Source organism: Tauraco erythrolophus, chromosome 6 (assembly GCF_009769465.1).
Source record: "Tauraco erythrolophus isolate bTauEry1 chromosome 6, bTauEry1.pri, whole genome shotgun sequence".
In the NCBI taxonomy this organism is placed as follows: domain Eukaryota; kingdom Metazoa; phylum Chordata; class Aves; order Musophagiformes; family Musophagidae; genus Tauraco; species Tauraco erythrolophus.
Window position 1 is genome coordinate 9,751,459 of NC_141470.1, and position 24,162 is coordinate 9,775,620.

At 42.4% G+C, this 24,162-nt stretch overlaps 1 protein-coding gene across 1 annotated transcript in view; it reads left to right on the forward strand.

The window, feature by feature from the left end:
• The window catches only part of BRSK2 (BR serine/threonine kinase 2), a 339,934-nt gene that overhangs the window by 253,634 nt on the left and 62,138 nt on the right, over window positions 1-24,162 (forward strand). Inside the window, 5 exon segments of the mRNA XM_086612849.1 lie at window positions 369-485; window positions 10,583-10,616; window positions 11,520-11,588; window positions 14,529-14,675; window positions 23,849-23,880. Of these exon segments, the coding sequence (XP_086468975.1) occupies window positions 369-485; window positions 10,583-10,616; window positions 11,520-11,588; window positions 14,529-14,675; window positions 23,849-23,880 (399 nt within the window).

Here is a 24,162-nt window from a genome sequence, read left to right on the forward strand (position 1 = left end):
AAGGAGCTGGCATGTGATGGAGTGTATCAGCTCTAAATCCATGCTGAAATTCTCCTCCTACCTGTTTCCCTCAGTCTCTCCCTCGTATTGTGTTGGTATCACTGGAAGTTGAAGATGTTCATTTCCTGTCAGGGAAATGAACGCAGGCTTAAGCCTAGCGTTCATCAGGAATGGGCATTTGGGATACGGGCTACAGTATTGCAACGATTGGATCTTGGATATGTGTGTTCTCCTGCCTGAGACAGGGAAAAAAAAATGAAATCAATTAAAATACAATAGATTGGATGCTATGCTGGATAAAGAACAAGTTTTGGAGTGGGAAAGCTGTTGTGGATAATTTAACTCACACTTTGATCCTCTCTTTACAGCCACAGGGACTTAAAACCAGAAAACCTGCTGCTGGATGAAAAGAACAACATCCGGATAGCAGACTTTGGGATGGCATCGCTGCAGGTTGGGGACAGCTTGTTAGAAACCAGTTGTGGGTGAGTGTCTCAGAACTTACTGCAAAAATCAGTGATAGATTCCAGTCATAAGAGTTGTCTGTAGTAAGTGTTTCAATAAAGACCTGCAGGCTTACACTGTGCATTGTTACTTCCCAGCAAGACAGTAAATTGATGTGATGCATGTAGTGTATAAGATAGCTATAAGAAGGGTTTTTAAGTGCTTTACAGTGAAAAGCAGGACTCTGTAGGTGTCCCATATGGATATAAAAATCAAGGCTTTCAGGTTTGGATTCATCTGCACACTGGTGCGTGTTTACTTTCACTGAGTATATTATTTTGGGAAACAGAAAGCAGTAGTGTTGGCTGTTTTAAGAAGAGGCTTTAAAAATATTAGGAGGTGAAAAAAGAAACGAATCTAGGGGTTCTGAAATGGAATTTGCATGTCCTGACCGGACTGCCTGCTTGCAGCTCTTCCTGTTCGTGATCCACACTGCTTCATTTCAGCTTGAAGGATTGACAAGGAGGCAGCAGGGTCCTTTGCAGTTACAAGCAGGGCATGAATGTAGATACAAAAGAGGCTGCTTGGAGGAATATTGCAAAGGCAATCTACGAACATTTCTATGGAAATTCAGTGGCCAGCAAGAGCTCTCTAGGAATTTCCAAGGGAGCCAGCAATAAGCCCAACAGCTGAGCAGAGCCCTGGTGCCTGGCCGAGGATGAGATGTCCTCTCTGGGGGCAATACCCTCTCGTCACCATCGCCTCTTAGGGACACCACTGGACCATGGTCCCCTCACCCCTCCATAGCTATGGCTTGACACCAGGTCAACTGTGCAGGGGTCTGCTGCAGTGAGCTGTGGCAAGGGCAGCAGCTGCATCGAGCCTGGCCACCGCTACACCAGCTTTTAGCTGTGTCTGAATTTGTTACAACAGTGAGCTCAGCAACTGGAGTTGCAGACAGTAGTAGCAGATTTCCACCTCCTCCCATACAGACCTACTCTTCCTGGCCTTTGGTACTGTGAATCTGATGACTCCAGCCCAGCCCTGCCCTCAGCTGGTTGCAGCCCATGTTTTTTCAGTCTGTGCTCTGAGCCAAGGCCGTTCAGGGTAGACGTGGAGCTGTCATGGTTCCCTGTACAGGCCAGCCACTGCCTCTCAATCGTGAGCGGTACAGCTCTGCTTTTCAAGTCATGAATAATGAATAGCAAAATTATTTGAAGTTCATGATGTGATTGAATGCTGGTTGATGAGTACACTGAGACCCACCCGTTCCTTCCTGTCCATGTCAAGTCAAGATTTGACCTCTTACCAGCACGGATGAAAAGCAAGGAGCTATGAGTCTGCACATCTGTTGCTTGCAGCTGCTTTCAAACCTCCCCCCTAGATTAGGAAATGAAGTCCTCTCTGCAGTTGCCACAAAGCCTCTATACTCTTTAGATACAATTTTCCCCCTTCAAAGAAGGGCAACTAAACTGGTCAAGGGGCTGGAAAATAAAACTTAGGAGGAGCGGCTGAGGGAGTTGGGGCTGTTTAGCCTGGAGAAGAGGAGGCTGAGGGGAGACCTGATTACAGCCTACAAATACTTGAGAAGGGATGGTGGGGAGGTGAGTGAAGGGCTCTTTACATTAGTGATGGGTGATAGAACAAGAAGAAATGGGTATAAGCTTAGTCAGGGGAGCTTCAGGTTGGATGTTAGAAAGTATTTCTTCTCTGAAAGGGTTGTCAGCCACTGGAATAGGCTGCCCAGGGAGGTGGTTGAGTCCCCATCCCTGGATGTGTTGAAGAATAGGGAGGATGATCTACTTAGGGATATGGTTTAATGGGGATTAGGGACGGTTGGACTCGATGATCTCTAAGGTCTTTTCCAACCTAGAAATCTATGAAATCTATGAAAAAAACAAGTGTAAAAACCAACCCGGTCTCACATTGCCCTATGCAATTTGTCAAACTCCTTGAGAACCTCTTGGGAAAGTCCATGTCTTTTTTAGCACCAGGCTTGTCATCCAGGTCTAGAGTCTCAAAAGGAGACTTCTTTTCTATAAGCTGTGCTGGAATTCAAACTTCCATGCGTCGAGCAGAGCCAGCCCCCACATGGCAGCCTTGAAACGCACTAATAAAGAAATCAATGGAACGGAAGAGACGTGCCTGTAATAAACAGAACACAGCAGCAACGGTATGATCTCCTGCCTTGCAGATGCATTTTAAGTGTGGTGCCAATCACTAGACCTCTGTGTGAGCTATTACACCACTTCATTAGTTCTCCTGGCATGGAGCCCAGCATGGCTGATACTGGTGTCTTGTGATCTCTCTGGTTTAGGGAGTGACGGGAGGAAGGAAGGAAGGAATATATAACAGTATGCCACACTGTTCACAAAGAAAGGCAATCCGGTTATGACTCCCTTTCCCTTGAAGCACACACAGTAACCAACCTCAGAGCTTTTCAAGGCAACGATTTTACCTACCCTTGCAGTTGGTACTTTCAGCCGGCATGAAAAGGAACAAAACAGAGTGAATCATGGCTGAGATACTGAGCTTTAATGAGATGCTCCTCCGTGCACCCAGAAGTTAATTTCCAGAATGGTTTTATCTGTGCTGTGAACACTGATAATGAGATGAAACTCTAACATTTCCGTTGACAGTCACGCAAGGAGTCTCCAGGTATTTCTGTCAGTCAAAAGTGGGAGGATCAGATGGGGTTAAGCCACGTGATGCAGCGAACTTTGTCAGTACAGCAAAGTGGTTAGAGTGCAATCAGAAATTCTTTGCTGTCACAAGTGAACTGCTAAATTTAATCCAAAGTTTGCGTAGGCTTTAGGTCACCACAGAGCCTTGACTGGTCTCACGAAGATAATCACGTAGCTTGAAGTATGCTGTATTGCATACCTCAGTCAGTGTTTTCTGGGGGCTACGCCTGAGATCTGCAGAGTAGCACTAATGGCCATATGGAGAAAACAATGAAAGTTCAATTCAGTTGTGTTTGTGTAGGAGAGAGAGGTAAGAATGGACTTGCTGTTTCATTCATGTAATTTGTCACTGGTAGACTGCACATTGGGTCTTGATCGTAACGAACCCCCATTACTGGAAGGCTATATTGTGCATATCCTGCATATGCAGACCACAGAGGAATAGGCTGTAGTTTTAAACATGTGTCTTTAGTCCGTTGAGGGGAAGAGAAGCTGTGTGTAGGGTCTGCGAGAATAATTGTGCTTACTGCAGAAATTGCACAGCAAGGCAGCCTCATGGAGAGATGGTCCTTGAAATGTCAAAGTAACACAGTGAGTCTCTGCATTCCTCCAGGAGCAGGGGAGGTCTGTGAGCAAACAATGGACAAGGAGGTGGAAGATGTGGTAGGATGCTGCTTCTGTCATTTTAGATCTCTTCGGCTCTTCCTCCTCTTTACCCATCCAGGCAACGGCATGCAGAGATACTCCCCTGTCCCTTTTCACAGCAATTCTTCACAGCATGCTGCCTTGCAGTGTTTCAGAATGGTAGATATTGCCCAATCCATCCTGAATTGTCACTAGGCAAGAAGAGTGAGTACCTTACTGTTAAACCTCTGGACTGCAACCCAGGTGATCTGAGCTTGATTTCTGTCACTGCTGAAGGCATTCAGGGTGGTCTTGGACAAGATTCATTGCCTTTCTCTGCTTCAGTTCTCCATCTTAACAAGCATTGCAGTGCCCAAGTTGCTCTGAACATAAATTGCATTCATTTCTGAAGGAGTCTTGGAAAAGTAGGAAGGGCTGGGGCATTCCCTGGACCTTGTTCCCTTTTCTTGAACTAAGAGGGCTTGTGGCTAAAATGAAGGATTGAAAGCGGATACTGTTGAGTTGCAATTCTTGGGAGTTTGGAAAGATCTTCCTAATTCCCCATTGTTCCTTACAGAGACCTGGCAAAGTAAATTTTTGCTGTCTCTTCACTTCTCTCCGTTTCACTCATCACAGCTTTGAAACACTGAATCCTCCTGGATGGAGGTTGCTGCAAGTGCAAGTTTTCTAGTGGCAGTTTGAGTAAATTTTTTGAGAGAATGCAAACAAATATTCAAGTTTCTCTTTGCAGTTGAGGATACTAGAAATTTTCCTTTTTGACAGGAAAAAACACTTAATTTAGATTAGACTTAAATAGTGGAAATGTTTCAGCCCATACACGACATGCCTGTGCACACAAACATGAAACCAGTCTGAGGCAGATGAAAAAGGAAAATTGTTTGTAAGTTGTTAAGTCGATGGTAAGTCATAAACAGCTTAAAATGAGGATTATAAAGGGAAATACCAGACGACCTTATTAATAACCATTAATACCAGCCTCACCTGTAATACATTCCAAGGTATGTTAAAATAGCTTTAAGTCTGCAAAATCAAGCACTGAGAATTTAAGATACGCTTTTCTTCAGGTTGCCAGTGTAACATTAACTTAGCCTATGCACATTAGGATATGGCCATTAATTACAAGCTTGTACAGTTTTCTTCCAGCAAATCTTTGCCTCATTTGGTGTTTGGATGGTGTGGTTTTTTGAATAAACAGCTATTTAATGTTCGATTTTTCTTCATCATTCATTTTATGGATCCATTCATAATTTCTGCTCACTGCATTCAAGCCTTGCCGTGAATGCTAGGTGGGATTTTCATCGTAGCATCTTATGTTTACAAATATTAATTATTCTGTTTTCGTATTATGTTTGCCACATTTATCTGGTTATCTCCATTTAGATGAGGACACGCGATTCTGCAAAATGAAACTCAAAATTGTCAACCAGTTTGGAGTGTGCAGTTGGATACTCAGGGGCCTAATATCTCAGAATACTAAGTGCTAGATAACAGTCCTTTCCTTGGAGAGCAGAGTGCCTACCAACTGCAGCTGCTACTCCACGTGCTTATAAATACTGTAAATCAAACTTGGGACGTGTCACACTGTGATTTTGAAAACTGGGGAACCTGCGACTCACAATTACCTGTGAACGTCTCCGTTTAAGGCACCTGTTTATTTTCTTTCACAGAAGGATTCCGTGGCAGGTGCAGAGACAGAGAGTTTGATTCCCTGGTGTGTCAATCAGCTGCCTCTATCACAAGCTTGTCCTTGATGCTAAACTTCCCTCACATTGCTACAGACTTTCCACCTTCGGCCACAAGTAAAACAGAGGCATTAGGGACAGCAGCACATCTACTGCCCCCCCCGCCCCGACTTACTTACCCACAGAGTACAGTATAACCTCTTCAAGCTTTATTTTAGCAATTCTGACCATTTTCAATACTGAATTTTTGCAATCTTTATCCCTTTTAAAACAGGGGTCTGTTTCACTTTTTAGATTAAGATCTCTTAAAGGTTCCAAGTCTTAATAACTTGAACTGACATATTAGTTAATGAACTGATTTGCAGATTCCCCAAAAATGTAATTGTGCTCAAGGAGTAAACAGCTGTAGGATGGCTGAGGGCTAGATGCCGAGTTTTCTCATATAAAGCTAAATGACTGAATTGAAGCTTTAATGGCAGAATAGCACTCAGCCTGACGTACTGCTCCTGCCTTAATTACAGCCTTACCTACAGCTACTGCCTTCACTGCAGCCTTAACTACCCACTGCTACTGGAACCATTTCTTCAGTCTCTCCCCGTCTTGCTTTCTGATGTGATCTGTAGCTGTCACTTTCTCCACTCAGGATGCTCTGATGTATGTCCTGCTCCTGAAGAATTCCCTTTATTTATTTTGCTACTTCTCTGGCGTTCCCCTTCATCTCAGCTCCTTGCTACCCAGCATGGGGGGAAAGCACAGGCAGCCTTTTGTGCTAGTGGGTAGTTTCTGTCACTGAAAGCCAGCTTGGAGACGGTGATTAACGGGGGGAAGCATCCGAGCAACAGCAAAAACAGCTAGACGTGGGAGGACTTCAGTGCACATGTGCAACCTCCTGTTTCAAGGTAACTTCATGCATAAGAAAAACAGAGGGAAGGAGATTTCTTGTTCCTCCTCCTCTGCAGAAACTCTGCCTCCAGCTGTGAGGCCTGAAGAACAGCACTCAAAGAAGCTTTTTTTCTTCCCCAGATAGTACCATCTTAAGGCATGGGACCAAAGGACCCAGGCATGGACACTCATCTTCGATGGGACCTGGGGACCCATCAGGCAGTGTGACACATGATTTGTCACACTGTGGAGTAAGATCACTCAAAAAGGCTTTCCCTGTGCTTCTTGATCAACCAACTGCTCCTCTGGAAAAGCAGTTACTGTATATTCCAAGATAAACCGTACGCGGTCAGTCGATTTGTGTGTGCACAGTGCTGGTCTCTCTTACCTGCGTAATGAAACCTGTAGGTCACAGGCACATCACGTCTGCACTGAAGATACGGCCCTGGTTGTCTCAGAGCTGCTGTATCTGTGCTGTATCTTGATGTGCATAGATCAAGAGCTACTTTTCTAGTTTCTCAGATAAAATTGAGGATAGATACATCAAGGATATTTGCATTTCTTTCTGAATGCCTGACCAGGGCTGTCCTGGATTTCACCATTGCGCTCTAGCTTATTTCCTCTGGTTGAAATCCCACATAAATGCTTTGCTAAAGTCCCTCAAGATCCTTAAGATCACTGTGTCCTAGAGTCATAGCTGTGAATGACCACTCAGAGAGCCCTTCCTGCCCCAGGCAGACTAGCCTGGGAAAATCAACATCACCCTTGAAATAAACACTGCCAACATAGGTACTTTTTTTTGCAGCAGGACCCGCAGGCAGCAACTGCTTCTTGATCTTGCTGAGCGATATACTTATTTGTTACCAAGGGCAGATTGTAGCTTTTGCTGCACAGAGATGTAGCTAAACGATGAGAAGATGGCCTAGGGGAAGAGGCAGGGAATGTTGCTCTTGACACACGTATATTGAATAATTAGTGATAAGAGCCAAAGAAATATTCATGAATCTGTAGAAAGATAAATAGATTTTTGATTAAATCTGAGTTTTCTCTTTAAAGCAGTTGAAGTTGCTCTGTGATTGGCAGCATGGAAATGAGTTTTCTACAGATTCTGGCTGGCCGGAGGATCCCTTTCAGAACTGTTAGCCAAAATGCTGTAGATATCTAGCTAATGTGTGCTGGCAAGAATTCAGAATGGCTATGCCAGAAACCTATGCTCTCTGGGCAGCTGTTGAATGATCGAATCAATCCAACTTGTTCAGAGGATTTATCAGAGCATTTAATCAGAGCATTTTCTCCACCCAGTCTCCTAGATTTTAGCAGAATTTTGGTGATGCCTTGTAAAACACCTTAGCAGATTCCACTGTACTCTAGCTGACCTCAGGGAGGTAAATGCTCTAAGTGCATTTGCTAGTGGGACACATAAGTAGGTACATACCTATCTTGGGTTCTTCACAACACTGACATTATTCTTTTCAAGGATGTTAGCATGGTGGTTGCATTGCTCAGCATCCGCAATTAAGAGTTCTGAAATCTTTGTTGGAGTCATTGTATACAAATAAAAACTCAGAAGCACTCTGCAAACTGAGATACTGACTCTTCCAGTGCACGCCAGATGGCCTGGCCACCCGAAAAGTATTGTGCTGAAGGATGATGCTGAACTGTACAGGATACCGTGCAGGATTTGAGAGGTCTGGCTGAAGTTTCTAGCTCAGCCACAGACACCACTTGTAGTAGCCATTTAAGGTGCTCTGTATCTGCATGACTCACCTTCTGTATGAAAGGCAATGGTAGCATCGTCCCTAACAGAAGCTAAAATGCCTGCAAGACTGAGAAACTCGGACATGCCAAGTGACAGGAGCTCAACAGTTACCTAGGTTGTGTCTTCCCTCCTTTGTTACCCGCTGATATGTATTCCAGTAAACCTACTGTGGCTCAGTTATATAGAAGTTATGTTAGATCTGGTCTTTCTCTTCTGAGGTGACTAAACTGAGTGAATGTCCATGATCTGATGTAATTACTCTTTTGCTACCATGTTTTTTTTCCAAATTATAGTTGTGTTACTACCTTCCCTCCAGCTCCCGTACTGCCCTCTTTCACTGCTCTGCTAAGCAATCTAGTACTGGTGACAGTTGACTGTGCTTGTCCAGTCCTGGTTTGTGGTCTCAATTCTGATGCAGCTCCTCAATTCTGATTTGTGGGTGCCTTAAGGATGGCCTGTGCATTATATACCATTTTAATGATATGAAAAAAAAAAAAACACTAGTCAAGCATTCTCACAAGAATAATTTAACTTAATGATTTAATAAGCTAAAAGCTTGTGAAATCATGCATTAGTCCAGCGACATGACTGTTTAGGGGGTAAGGCTCTGGGATATTAAAAACAACAGGTGTAGAATATCTGTTGAATTGTTATAAAGAAGCAAATTCATAGGGAACAATATACATTGGAGGACTGGAAACATTAAGTAATTCAGAATCTCACTCTGGCCTCACTTTCTCTCCAGCAGCGGCCAGCAGTATGCTGCAAGTCCCCCAAATCGGCACCCACTTAGTCAAGAAGCAACAATTCTGTGCACATTACTGACTGCTTTAGCTTTATTTCATTATTGTTACCATTACGCTCTTCATTGCTACAGAAGCTTTTGCCCCAAAAGGTTAAAGCCTCATACAAATCCCAGGGAATTCAGGCATACGAACTCCTGTGAGGTACGAAAGCTGTGGTGGCATCTCACCAGTCAGAAGAGTAGACTCATGGTTACCTTTTCAAACTTTTGCCAGGTGCAGCTTTTAAAAATGTTAAGTAACCTTGGCCATGTCCATATGGCTGCCAGTGACAGAGCTGCCAAGAAAGCCCAAGTAGTCTGTCCTGCCTACTAGGCACAGGTCCATTCTTTCTGATCTCCCAAGGGGCAACTCTGGCCAGCTCTCTGACGGAAGGCTCTGGTTTTCATGGTCTGTTTTGACTTTGAATCAAGGTTTTTATGAAATCTAGTCTAAATTAAGATGCTTGCGATCACTACTGAGCAGATAGACCTGGTTAGAATATCTGTGATAACCTCTTAAATGGGGGGTAGGGGAGTATTAAATATTGTACTAAACTTCTGAATTCCACCCTTACTAAAATTTGTGAGGGATCAACTGCATTTCTCTCTCCTCGCTTAAGCTTTGCTGTCAAGGTAGCTCCAGTCCCAAGTGTACCCTGAGTTTATTATCATGGTCTGCCAAAAGCTGTGATACCAAATCGGGGTGTTCCATGCCCATGGGATGATATTTTGTCATAAGATAAGTGTAGTGTGTATGGAAATTCAATTAATGGGCTGTCTCGCTGGGCATTAATGTAGCATCCTAGCACAAAGCCAACCTCTCTGTGCTTCTGTTTTGCTTATTACTTTGTGAGACAGGTATTGCCCAGCCATGATTGCGTTTGTCACAAGAAACAAATGCACAAATGAAGACAGGCTCAGGGACTGCTGGGAGGTGTCAGTATAAACAATAGCATGATTTGCAGACAGGTCTCAGACAGTTTGCATCCCTTTTACTTGTCAAGTTACTTTAATGAAGGCTATAAAATAAATAGCTGTGGCTATAATCTGTAGGAATTAAAATGATTACCTGGCAAGTTGAAGTAATTAACTATTCTCAGCCAGGAATCAAACTGGAGATATACGGGCAGAAGGATGTGAAAAGAATATATTAACTTACTAGGTAATACTACTGTCCATCCTTTTTTTAAAAAAGAAAATAAATATTGCATGTTGAAATCAGGTATTGGCAGCTTTTGTGACCACTGGAGTAACTGAGAGCAGTCTTAGCAGAAGAGATGCGATGCAAGGAGTGGTTTGCAGATGCGTGGGTTTGGTCTGAAAATATTGGTCTGTCTTTTTTCTTATAAAAGGCTATCCCGTGTGGGCCTGCATTCTAAGGAGATACGAGACCAAGTTAAAGGGTGGGATCAGAGAGTAGGAATTCTACATAGTCAGAGAACATGCCTGGTCTTCTCTTCCTTCCTCGCTCTGAAGAAATTCATAGTTGGACCATAGAATTTTGAATCGTGGTAGTTCTTGGCCATTATCTGAGTTTTGTAGAAGTGTGTTCTCACTGAGGTAAGGAGAAAAGTGCTGGTTTTGCACACTTGGCATTACCTATAAGTGAGGCAATCGTGATTCTGCTAAACAAAATGGAAATGCACGTAATCCGTAAATACCAGGCTGTTACATGCTCATTGGATTCTATTTTGTGTTTCAGATCACCACATTATGCTTGCCCTGAAGTCATCCGGGTAAGTCGGTTAACATTAGTGTGTATAAATATAGGTTTTGAAGTGTCACTCGTTGCATGTATGGAGATCGACCCTCTGTACAGGAAATCTGTCCAAGGCAGACAGCATTGGAGAGGACACAGGGAACATAACTAAGGTTTTGTTCGTTTGGCTCAGCCCTGAATCAAGCCACATCGACCACATGAGGGGAATGATGGTGTGTTACTCTCGCAGTACCCTTCGTGCCATGTGATGAGACAGAAGTACAGTAGCCGCGTTTAACTTGATGTTCCCACCCAGGGGATGCAGTCCCCTACGATTTCCTGTCTCTGATGTAGCTGTCATTTCAGTAGAAGAACCGGGGTTGCCTGTCAGTGATGTTGATTTCCGTTAAACAATACCAACTCTCCTTTCCCTCTACTCTCCCTTTGTCCTCTGAAAAGAAGTATCCAAGATTTCAGTGGCCAAGATTCCTCTTTTTTAAAGCATATCTTTAATGTAAAGCCAAGCAAGGAGCGTACAGAAGAGACGGTCCATACAATACTACGAGTGTGCAAATAATGTGACTGGTGACAAGCTCCCTGAAGAACCAGGGAAGAGAAAAACACCTTCTTGACATCCTTAATGCACCTCTGACACTGTTTAAGTGTCAGGTCTAATCATTTATGAGTTGCTGACCATTCCTGCCTTTCTCCCCACTTCTGATGAGCTCTCGCAGATCCCAGATAAGACTGTAAACTGCACGTTCATAAAAATTCGATGAATGGGCTGTGTCATGGCCTACTAGTTGGGAAGGCTACCTTAGGACGCAGGTGGCTGAATTGAAATGTGGGGTTTCCCATTCTCCCCTCTCGTGTTCTTCAAGGATAATTAATTCATTTACTAGTGAGCAGTCTTTTGAACCTCTGTGTCATTGCTGCGCAGGGAGAAAAATATGATGGAAGGAAAGCAGACGTCTGGAGCTGCGGAGTCATTTTATTTGCGTTGCTAGTGGTGAGTCATCTTCTTTGTGCTGTCCTTTAAAAAGAAAAGAGAAATCCAAAAATGCTGCTGTATATAATCGTGATTCTATTGACATCATGTAAAGATGGTTTTTTTTAGTTGCCCTGGTTTTATATCTCTCAGTTGCATTTTTTCCTCTTGTTTCTACATCAGTCCCAAAGGAAAAGTGTGAGGAGTATTTCACTGCTTCTTTGAAATGCTGCTGCCCTGCACCAGAGAGCATAGACAAGCGTCAAAAACTTGTCTCCATAAATGCTCTTTGCCATGTTGTGATATTGCAGCACATTTTTTGACTGGAAAAGATGCACAGGGTTACAACTCCAGGATATGGAGACTGTCAAATAAGTTGTCCTTCACAGGATCAAAATACAGCTGGCTTTGGGAAGTGTTTGTTTTTTCTGCTGTATGCATGTATGTGTTCCACTAGGTATATGCATACATTAACTGCAGTGTTTTATCAAGAGAAGATTTGAGTGCAATAATTTTGTTTCATGCAAGTATTGAGCTACATTTTAACTTGGTAAACTTGGGAATATAAAACTGAGCCAGTAGTACAAAGTTTAAATTATTTTCCATCTGGCTCAGTAATATTTTCTTTAGTATTCAAAACGTGTTATCTTGTAACTTATCCTTCTTTCAATCGAAGTTTGAATTCTCTGTGGAATTTATTCTGATTTGCAGTGGTAATGTAATACTCCTAAAGATACAACAATTGAATGTCCAGCTGAAGGCAGATAGGCTTGGCATTTGTTACCAATTTCCACAGTGTAATGTAGGATGATACTGTTTATGTTCATATAAGCATATACCATGTGCAGATCGAATACTGTATATGGAAGTAGATTTTATGTGCATGTTAAGTTTTTTATATCTATGATAGTTCAGATTATAATCTACAATTATAAAAATAACAAGCTTTATGTCAAATTTTTATGTCCTCATACATTTATTAGTAAACCTAATTGCTTCACTTAAATGTTTTATTTTGACAAAAGCACTTGTGCGATGTACAATCAGTTAAATTCTGCACATTATTTTTGTTTTAAATATTCAAAAATTTTAAAGGATTTTTGTTTTTAAAAATATGCCGATAATTTTTTTAATGGCCCGAATCAAAGTACCTTGAAGTAATCTCAGTATGATGCTTCGATTCACCTTAACCAATCTTATTCTTTTTTTCTTTTTAGTGATTACAATTCACTGACATTTTTGAAGTTTTAGATTTTTTGTCTTGATGTTGCAAAGGAAGAATTTTAACTATCTCGCTATATATCACCCAGTCAACTCTTGCTCCTGAGCAGCTATTTGCATGGCTGATAAAATAGAACTGTATAATGAGCTCTTAATATAACTTCTTGAGTTTGTAAGAATAGAAGAGAGAATATGTCAAGATGGTTAGGATTTGTAGGAGTGTGCTTTTCATTTTCAGGAAGATTCTCTGTCAAGATTTGGTGTCTCTTTGTTGCTGCATATTCATCTGTTCCTACATGTATACATATGTCTGTGAAACAATTGAAATAAGTCTGTTATTGATGGAGAGTGGAGAGCTCTCCAGTCAATTATGTCAGGAGAAACCCTACAAAAAGTCTCAAGCTATAATAGCAGGTGGTAGTAATAAAAGAGCTGTAGTTGTTACCTTCAGGAAATTCCACATAGCAGCCTTGCAGACTTCGTCGTGGCTTAAATTGCGTTAGCCAAAGTACTGAACTATCAGAATTGATTTTCCTTTAAGTCTGGAAAGGTTAGGAAAAAAGTAGGTAACTCAAAAGATTGGTTACAGAAGACAGGGAGGCTCTCTCTCCAAGGCCACTTGAATGAACAAACAACAGTAAATAGTGCCCAGTAGCAGGTGCCATCAGGTGGGCTTTCCGAGGCTTCTGTAAATGGAGCTGCTGGTCTCTGTAAACCACAGACGCATGATTGCCGATACAGATGCACTACTCGCTATAGTAAGAGCAGTGCCAGAATTGACAACTTAAAGCTTCATTATCACAGCAGCTGACAGCTTGCAGCTTCCCACAAACCGTTCTGGAAATCAAGGAAGCTCAGCACCTACTAGAATTAGGCAGTGAAAGAAGGAAGTGAGACTATCTAGGAAGGTGCAGGCTTGCTATAAAAGGGCATCAGCTTCAGTTGATGGAGTTGTCCTAAAGATTTCAACTTTTTTCCTTTTTGTCCTTGCAGCAATGATAGGTCTTTTGCTGCTTTTTGTGGCAAGCTGATGATCTATTCAAAATGTAATTTCAGCTAAAAAAACCTTAAGCCATTCATGTAAGTGAGCTACAGTAGGGAAGCAATAGGAACTGATGACCTGACCACAGCATGGGAACTGGATGGAGTATATTAAACAGGTAGAATATCTGCTGCTTCCAAAGGCTAATTAATGTTGCTTAGGGTTTCTTTCAGCTGTGTCATTTCGCTGCTCCATCAGAAAGAGGATGTTCTTTGCTGAAAGTCTCTCAAATGCTGTTCACCTCCTTTTCGATGTCTGCAATAAATGTGTCTCAGGAAGATTAAAAATAAGGAGACGATAAACATTGCTTCTGTGAAAGTATGCCCAGGAGGAATACCAGCAGATCAAAAGCTTGAGCTGAATTTAAGTGAATCCATGCATCTTTGGTGAATTTGCCTGGAAAGGCAATTTCATATTTTGTATTATGTTTTATCCTGGTACTCATTTTCTAATTAAGGGTCTAATAAAAAAACTATGTCCTCAATTTTGTTTCGTATGTTGAAGAAAATACAGCAGCACTAAGAAATTATTTATTTTCCATGGATAAAAAGGTTGTTTCACTTACTATAATAATTCATTATGAGCTGACGTCCTCTTTTCCATTCTCTCACCATGTTTATCCTGGCTTTTCTCCTTTTGCCCTCTCCAATTCCCTTTCACTCGTCTCTCCTATCCACCACTCTGTCACATCCCTGCAGGGTGCCCTGCCTTTCGATGACGACAACTTGAGGCAGCTGTTGGAAAAGGTGAAACGTGGAGTGTTCCACATGCCACATTTTATCCCCCCAGACTGTCAGAACCTTTTGCGGGGGATGATTGAAGTGGATGCCTCGAAACGTCTCACGGTAAGAAGGCGTTTGCTGCAAGTCGTGTGAGCAAGGCTTCATTTGTCTCCTCATTGCTGTTACGGTCAAATAGCTAAGGTAACTTGTTGATTTACTGCCACTCCGGTGTGTTTCCTCCTGAGCAAAGAATGAGGGGAGTTGGTGAAGTCTTTGGGAAGAAGTTAGTTACCTTCTCTTTTGAATCATGAGGGCAGATTACCTTTGTGTCTCTTCTCCACCCTCATATTTCTCCTTCATAAGTAACAGTGGGCATTTAGAATTAATCCCTCATAACATCATCACAGTGCTACTGACCCATTAGCACATTTTGGAGTCCCTCTGAGTAGTCTGGCTCTCCTGGCTGGTATAGTAGTTTGTCAGGGATGTGATACAGCTGTGTGAAGGTCAAAACTGTTAGGAGTGTTATTTGAAGCTTTGCAATTAAACAGAGTATGCTTTTCTTACATTTCTGATAGAAGTGGTGGCTTCTCACGTCATGCCACACAACTTGCATTGTATTCTATCCTGCGTATGCTCTGCATTATCCCCCAGCAGCCTTCAGAGCAAGTGTCTTCTAGTCTGCTCTTCCATCTCGTGCCCTGTGGTACTGAGCACGATTAGGCCCACAGTGTTGAGCTCCTGGCATTCAGCACCGGGTCTTTGCATCTAGGATACATCCATCACTACAACAGAGACCCTGCGAGGGTGAGCTCTGTGTAGTGATTGTATCCTTCATTAACACTGCGTTAATGTTTTGGGGAATTAAAAAAAATTAGCAATCAAAATCGTTTTGGAAAGCAAGATTGCCTGCTTGTCAGTGGAGGCTTCTGCCTTTATGGGTATGTTGCCCTTGTAAATCCTATTGTCAGGCTGTGGTGATGATTTTATACAGATTTACTAAGCTCACAGATTCTGAGTGGGAGTATTCATAAAGAAATGTAAATTTAAAACTCCTCCTGGTTCTTCAGTCTGCTAAAATATTTATAAATAAACTCTCAGATCAGCGCTTGGCCTCTCTGCTGAGATTGCTAACAACAGCATCAGTCTACACCAGCTGTGATGGTGCTTCTGGGATGCAGACACCTGTCTGCTAAGAAGTGAACTGAAACTCCCTTCACAACTCTCTTTACAGTATTACCTGACAGCTGCAGCTGGGTTTTTCTTTCATTCGTCACAAAACCAGGTCATGCTCTATTTGGCAACACAGGTGAAAACCTCTTTATGCTATTACTAGTATTTCTACTTCTGTAAACCCCGTAGCCACCACATTTGCGGTACATAAGTAGCACTGTCAAGGTGGGGGTAAGTATTAGGCACTTTAAAGGCCTTTTCAAAACAGATTTTTAAAGAGAGAATATTTTTCCAAGTATTTTCATGGAAAGAACGCTGCAGAGGTTAGGGCTATACCCTGAGACATGAGACAACTGTTCCTCATGACCAAGAAAGTCATGAACACTATCTTAGTTTCCTTTCCATGATATAAACATAATGGTTTTTCTGTTGTTGGTTTTTTTTTCTCTCAAAGATCTTAGTGCTGATGGTTGGAGTATGCCGGGGAGTAGATCGTCAGATGTTAGATCTTCTTGAAATTGTTCTGACTGAGTTTTGCCATAGAGCATAGTCTCTAAATGGTTTGAATTGTGCAATACAGCAAAGAATGTACACACTTAAGAAAGAAAATAGTTAAGGTAATTCAAGGTCCCAGAGTGACACCACCACCGCCCTTTCCTTGGTCAAAATTAAGCTCTTATTTCCTTAGGGAGGAAAAAAACTCAGATCAGATAGTTATTGAGCAGCACTAACCAGTGAATTTTGAATGAGAATTTGAAATAAAACACATTCAAGAGCTGAGAGCTGGGAGGAAAAAAGAATAGCTCTTTGTTATTAACTGCAGTTTTATTTTCATTATTTTAGGGTTTGCTGTCTCTGCTGCTGTCACACTTCTATGCTGATAGCGTGCCGGTTGCTTTGATTGCCAGGCAGAAGGGAGCTCTTTGTTTACCACACAGGAGCTAGGAATATATAGTTCATTTTGAAGAGAGATCTGAATTCTATTTTAGCTGTGTCCTGTGAAAGAGAGTGTAAATACGGGTTTATTTGGAAGCCTCTATTCCTAGAAAATATCTCACTTGAATCAGTTTGATATTTATACAAAGGTCTGAGTGAAATTGTGGCCTGGGTACAATAAGTACAGATGTAGCTGTTAGCATTACTGATCATTTGCTCAGTATCTCACTGGTGAATTCAGCAGAAAAATATATGAAATATAAGGTCACTAGAATTTTTTTCTTTCATTTTTCTGTTCCCCTCTGCTTTGTTCCTTTTTTTTGATTTGTATCTCTCTTCCTTTTCATCCAACTGCATTTCCCTCCCTGCAGTAATTGCCATTTCACAGCACACCCACACCTTCCTCACTCCATCTGTTAAAATGATCGACAAAACCAGAACTAGCATTCCCGTTTAGCTGTCATCATTCGGCTTCAGTGTTAGAGCTTGAGAGGATTAATGGAGAGGAGCGTACTCAGAATTATCGTTGCTGGCCCTTTCCTGCCTTAAGAAATAGACATTACCTTTCTTTGTATATGATTCATTTATGGAAAGAAGACTTTATTATGTCTTAGTAGAATATTGTTCATGCTCACCATATATTACATAGCCTCGAGTATGGTTAGTGGGACGTCCTTGACCACTCTCCTTTACTGGGCCTGTGTCCTGGTTTCAGCTGAGGCAGAGTTAGTTTTTCTTTTTAGCAGCTAGAAGAGCTCTGTGTTTTGGTTTTATCTAGGATTTGTTATGAGAATAATGTTGGTAGCGCACTGATGTTTACAGTTGGTACTCAGACTTCAATACTTTCAGCTTCCTGTGTTCTTGCCAGTGTGCAGGAGCACAACAGGCTGGGGGGAGCATGGCCAGGACAAAAGGTCCACAACTGCCCTTATGATTTGAATGTAGACTGAGGACTGAGGGGTAAACTGGCCAATGGAGTATTCCATATCATGCAACATCATGCCTAGTATAAAGGTGAGGGTTGATCATAAAGAAGGGCTTTTGCTTTTCCAGAGGCTCTCACTCTTGGAGTGCTGTCTTCCTCTCGTTCTCTTTTTGGGCCTCTCGCTCTTCCAGGGTTGCAGAGTCAGGACTTACCTGTTTCGGAATCGTTTACTGGGACAGGGCAGGTGTTAGTCACCAGGTGGTGAGCAATTGCACTGTCCATCACTTTTTTATATATATTATTATCATTATATATATATATATTCATATATCATTATTATTATTTTCATTACATTATTAAATTGTTCTTGTCTCAACCCACAGGTCTCCTTTCCTTTTTCCCTTCAATTCTCTTCCCCGTTCCCCTGGGATAGGGGAGGGTAAATGAGCGGCTATGTGGCATTTAGTTGACAGCTGGGCTAAACCACCGCAGCCTGTTTTACTAAACATGCTTTAAAATAAAAGAAATAAATGCTTTAAAATAAAAGAATCCATGTAATCCAGGAAATCAGACAAAGTATGAGTACTACGGTGGTCGGCATTTGAGAGAGCCTGTCTGAATAGCACAGCCTGAAAGAGCTCCACTTAGTCTACACAGATGATGTCTAAGAAAAGTTGTGCTGGTCATCTGCATGTTCATTAGAGGCAATTACTAGGAAGAGAAGAATTACCTAAACTAAAGGAAGATAGTGGCACAAAACCAAGCGTATGTCAAATGGCCTTACCAGAAAGTAGGCTAGAAATTAGTGGGGTTCTGGGTATTAGTGGGGTTCTGGGACAGCTTTCTAGTAGGAATAGTGTGAGGAGGGAAAAGTGAACTAGTTTCAAGTTTTGAGAAGGCTTATGGAAGGTTTACAGTGCCTGCGGTATTGCAGGATGAAGTTTCTTTTAGTAATGTGCTCTTCTGAAAGTGAATGTTTCTTTCTTTGGAGATTTCAAATGATTCAGCATCTCTACAGCAGAGAATTACAGCTCCTGTAGTGGAATCCATTTGCATTCTTAGCTAGTATTTTCTTCTACAGAAACACAAAGGCAAAGGGGGAAAAGTAAGGAGCTTTTGGTCCACTTTCCTTTTAAAGATGGCTGAGCATTATCAAAACTTTGTCTGTAGAGCAAGGTGGATCAGAGCAGATATTGCAGAATAAGCTATTCTGATAAAGCTGTAATTGTTCCAGTGTTGACGTTTTATTCCAGAGTAGAATGACTTGATGGCTGGATGGTCGTACTCAAAGAGTTGTGGTCAACGGTTCAATGTCCAAGTGGAGGCCAGTGACGAGTGGTGTTCCTCAGGGGTCAGTACTGGGGCCAGTGCTATTTAACATCTTTGTTGGAGACATGGACAGTGGGATCGAGTGCACCCTCAGCAAGTTTGCAGATGACACCAAGTTATGTGGTGTTGTGGACATGCTGGAGGAAAGGGATGCCATCCAGAGGGACCTCGACAGGCTGGAGAGGTGGGCCTGTGAGAACCTCATGAAGTTCAGTAAGGCCAAGTGCAGGTTCCTGCACATGGGTTGAGGCAATCCCAAGCACAAGTACGGGCTGGGCGGAGAATGGATTGAGAGCAGCCCTGAGGAAAAGGACTTGGGAGTGCTGGTGGATGAGAAGCTCAACATGAGCTGGCAATGTGTGCTGGCAGCCCAGAAGGTCAACTGTACCCTGGGCTGCATCCAAAGGAGCGTGGCCAGCAGGTCAAGGGAGGTGATTCTGCCCCTCTACTCTGCTCTCATGAGATCCCACCTGAAATACTGCGTTCAGCTCTGGAGTCCCCAACACAAGAAGGACACGGAGCTGCTGGAGCGGGTCCAGAGGAGGGCCACGAAGATGATCCGAGGGCTGGAACACCTCTGCTATGAAGACAGGCAGAGACAGTTGGGGCTGTTCAGTCTGGAGAAGAGAAGGCTCTGGGGTGATCTTATAGCAGCCTTCCAGTCCTTAAAGGGGGCCTACAGGAAAGCTGGAGAGGGACTTTTTACAAGGGCATGTAGTACTAGAACAAGGGGCAATGGCTTTAAATTGAAAGAGGGGAGATTTAGATTAGATATAAGGAAGAAATTTTTCACTCAGAGGGTGGTGAGGCACGGGAACATGTTGCCCAGAGAAGTTGTAGATGCCCCATCCCTGGAAGTGTTCAAGGCCAGGTTGGATGAGGCTTTGGGCAACCTGGTGTAGTGGAGGGTGTCTCTGCCCATGGCAGGGGGGTTGGAACTAGACGATCTATGAGGTCCCTTCCAACCGTAACGATTCTATGATTCTATGACTTGTGTTTTATGTCGGGTGTCCACATAGTCTGAAATACCTGTCCCTGAATATTAGCCAACTTAAATTACACACATTTTCAGAATCTCTTCTCTGCTCTCTGTTTGATTTTGTTTTTCTCTTTGGTCTAATGTATGCTAATGATGGACCACAGCATCTAAAGAATGTTTAAAAAATGAAAAGGTGAAAACTCACCCTGATTCCTTCTTCATTTTTCTAGAAGGTCTTACGGTAAGGTGCCTATGACATCTTTTAAATTATCTCACTTCACCACCTGTAGAATAGATGTAATTGTCTAGTTGATGTATTTAGGCTGTAAGCTTTTGGCTGCCAAGGGCCTGTTCATGCACTGTGCATGTATCAGTGTGGTACCTTGCCCTTGTCAGGGTCCCTGGAGGCTGCTACTGCTGACACAGATCACGAGTCTACCAGCGCTGTTTGCACTGCTAGCTCGAATCCTTTGGTCAGGAAAAGCCTCTATCTTGACATGATACAGTAGGTTTAAAGCTCAGTCTAGAGGATCTTCTGAATGAAGAAGATTCATCTGAGATGTGGGTCGATTTAGTGCACGGGTGGTTTTGAGACTGTTCCCTTTCTGGACAGGGAAGTTCGAAATTTGACATGAGTTTAAGCCCAGAAGCCCTCGTCCATATCCACAGACTTTGAGAAAGTTTTTCTTCGGGTCATAACTTTTTAGCTTGGCAATCACTCTGCTGAGATCAGTGCCGAGGATGTAGACAGCACTGTTTTGTTTTCCATCTGCCTGTCTGTCTCCATCTGTTGTTCCCTGCCTTAGAATTCAGATGTAAGCTCCTTTTTGGGGGGGAGACCTCTTTTTCTTATGAGCTTGTACAGCTCTTGTATCACAACAGGTCTCTCATCTGTGAGCGGGGCTCCTAGATGCTACTTCAATATACAAGTGTAATATATATTTGAAGTATTTTTACGTAAAACCATGATAAAGGAATTCCCCCTCTCCTTCCATTACAGCATTTTAGCTTGCAGAAGCCTCTCCTCTGACTGTGCGTGTGCAATGGATCTGAGCATGTTTTGATGTTTCAGAGATGACGTCATGAGACAATTGCCTGCAGTGGCTAGGAGATGTTAAGAAGCAGCGTTTTTACAGCTTCCATAAAATGGCATTAAATTTGGCAAACTCATGTGCAAACAGCAAGAAGAACCCTCTGGGAAGGGTTGTTAAATGCCTTCGTCACTTAAATGCATTTAAACATTGTGTTTAAACGAAGGCAGGGGGAGTGAGATTAGCTCCCACTGTGTATCTCCCTCTCCTGCATCGCAGAGTAAAAAGCATACAGACTTCTCCTTGTCAAAACCCATCGCCCTCCCATAACCCTCCTGTCACTTTAATGCAGATTAAAAGCAACAAAGCATTAATTAATTACCTTTAAAGAAGCAGTGAAGATGTTGGCAGCAGCAAGCACACTTGTAATAACATTTCAATGCAATTACATTTGAATCAGAACAGAAATTGGTTTTGTCGAACACCTTTCCTATCTGGGATATCCCAGCGTACTTCACAGCAGTGGTTCTGGTGTGGGTTGGATGGCAGATGTGTGGGTAAACAGGAGCCAGGAGAGCTGTCATACACCTTCAAATGCATATCAGGATGCTACGGGGCTTCTCTTTCAGAAAAATACTTTGGGTTCCTTAGCTTGAAGGAGGTTGATCAGCAGGGATGGGCAGAAGGGATTTCTCTTTGACATCTTCTCTGAAAGAGCCTAGAGGTTCTGTGACTAAGACACGAACTGGTGACCCTCCTTTCTTCCCCCTCTCTGACTCAGAAAATGAAATGCTGTTGTCTGCTTCGCCATGGCATTTCTGTGTATCACAGGCACAAAAGAGCAGTGTGACCCACAGAGACAGAAAATGCAGCAGGAGAAGCAAGCATGAAAGAGGCTTGGACATCGCTTAGCTGTATCATCTGCATCTTGTCCGAAATCATTAATGTCTCTAACCCTCCACATGGTGTATGTGAAATAACGAGTAGATATGCATCTCATAGGGTGGCTTTACCGAGCCAAGGAGGTACGGTACACTCCTTAGCAGATCCTCACAGTACTATGGACCTGATAAGTGATCATGCTAAAATTCTGTCCCATGGAAGCTGTACTAAACAGGCTCTTCTTATGTTCTGTGTTTGCACCCCAGCTTGCAAAGAACTAGGAGGAAGAGGGCTGCGTCTCCAGGCTGTTAGGAGAATGCTCATAATATGTATCTTGTCTCCTTGAGTTAAGCTGGTCAGGAGAGATGGTAGTGTGTCAGGAACACTCCACCTTTCTCTTAATAGTGCAGGGATGAAAGAACTACCTAAATGCAAGGGGAACTGTGATGAAGGGAATTACTGTGGCAGAGCTGAGGCCACAGCTGGAAGCTGTGCAAGTCTGCCTGGGCCCCTGGGTGTGTGTGCTGGGGGGCCTTGATGCTCCCAGCACCTGGGCTGGTTGGAAGACAGCTAGATATGCAAGTACCAACTGCACCTCTGATTGAAGTGCTGATACAGTCTTGGGTTTAAAGGAGGCTGTTTGTCTCTCATACTGATCCCTTCAGCCTCTTGTCATGCTTTCCTAGGCAGCATTCCCTTGTTTCTTTGTTTTCAGGAAAAGCCCTGTCTCACTTAAAAAATTATCTCATATAGAGCCAACCTCAGATCTTCCTGGTTTCCCAGGCACAGAGCTGTTGTTCCATAGCACAGAGGTCTCTGATTCCTCGCTGTCTGTAGCAAACACCTACTTTCTATCTCTGAGATTTTGTTGTTTGTCCATTCTTCTTTTTTTTTCTTTTGTTTCTCTCTGATTCTCATTATTCTGGAATTGAAGTGGAAAGTAATAAGAGCAGGACAGCTGTCTCTGTTCTTCCTGACCAGTTTAATGGGTCTGTGATTTCATCTTATAGCTGTTAGCACTTGAGTTTCCTTCCAGCTCTCCCCTGCCTCACAACACAAGCCTGTATGCAGTGAGTATGTGTATTGTTCTGCACATACAAAGGTGCTTCGTAATGAGGAATATAAGAAATATTGTCTGCATAATTAATAAATCCCTGGGCATCTATGAAAAGTTCTTTTCTACTGTGGTGATGCTTCAAAAAAAAACAGATAAGGAAGGTTCTGCTGTAAGCGTGTCATATGAACAGTTTGTTCTCTCTACTGTTAAGAGTTTCTCTTGGAAAAAGGGTGTTGCTTTCTTTTCCCCGTGCTTGTGGAAAACATGGTCATCATATGATGTTTGCTGGGATCTGCCTTCTGTAGGTGAACAGGGCCACAGTTAAGCTTTGATCAGTCCTTCATTACATGGTAAAATGCTCATGTGTGAAACAGGAAAGAGGGAAGTAGAAGAAATTTGCAGTCTCATGTTTAGGTACTGGAACAAAAAATTGTACTATTTTGGCATAGAACCTTATTCTACTTGATCTTTAGATTTTCATGATAAACGTGAAGCCAATCAAGACTGAGTCCTGGGAGAAGATCATATCACATATGCATGATTTCTTTTTTTTATTCAGGTTGTTTGAACCTGTTTCTGTTTCCTTCTCTCTCTCTCTTTTTTTTTCCCCCAAACAAAACTAAAAATTAACTTTAGATGTAAAGAATCAGCTATTACACACGTACAGAAAGGAGCAGTTTGTTAACTTCAGTCAGGTTATAGAGGGAAAGGGCTTAGAGTGCCAAAACACTTGCCTGTGAAGCCTTTTATGCATTTTCCTGGGATTTGCTCCTGGCTGATTCCTTATGTCCAGAATTATAATCTTGTTTCCAGTGGGGTGGGTGAGGATGAGCATGCTCTTTATGCCCCATAAATTTACTGTTGTTTTCACAGATCCATCTCTGGAATGTTGAATTTACTTGAATAAGCCTTGGATAAGAATGTCTTATGGAGTTACATTTTTTGTTTTACAGCACTAATTCCTTGTTTTCTTTTCTTTTACAGCTAGAACATATTCAGAAACACATATGGTATATGTAAGTAACACTTTTTAAATTCACTTTTGCATGCATTCATTATTGGTTCTGTTACAGGAGTTGATATTCTAGTGACTCTGAAAAGAAAAACTGGAGTCTGAAAGCAGCTTTCACCCAGGTGGAGAAAGGGGCAGAGGACAGGAAAGCATCTAATGTTTTTTTTTTACCCTTTGCTACTCATATAATTTCATATATATATATATATATATATCTCAAGCCAAGAACTTTTTATACAGAGGCTATCAATCGTTTGAAATAAGACATTCAGTCCAGCAACTTGCT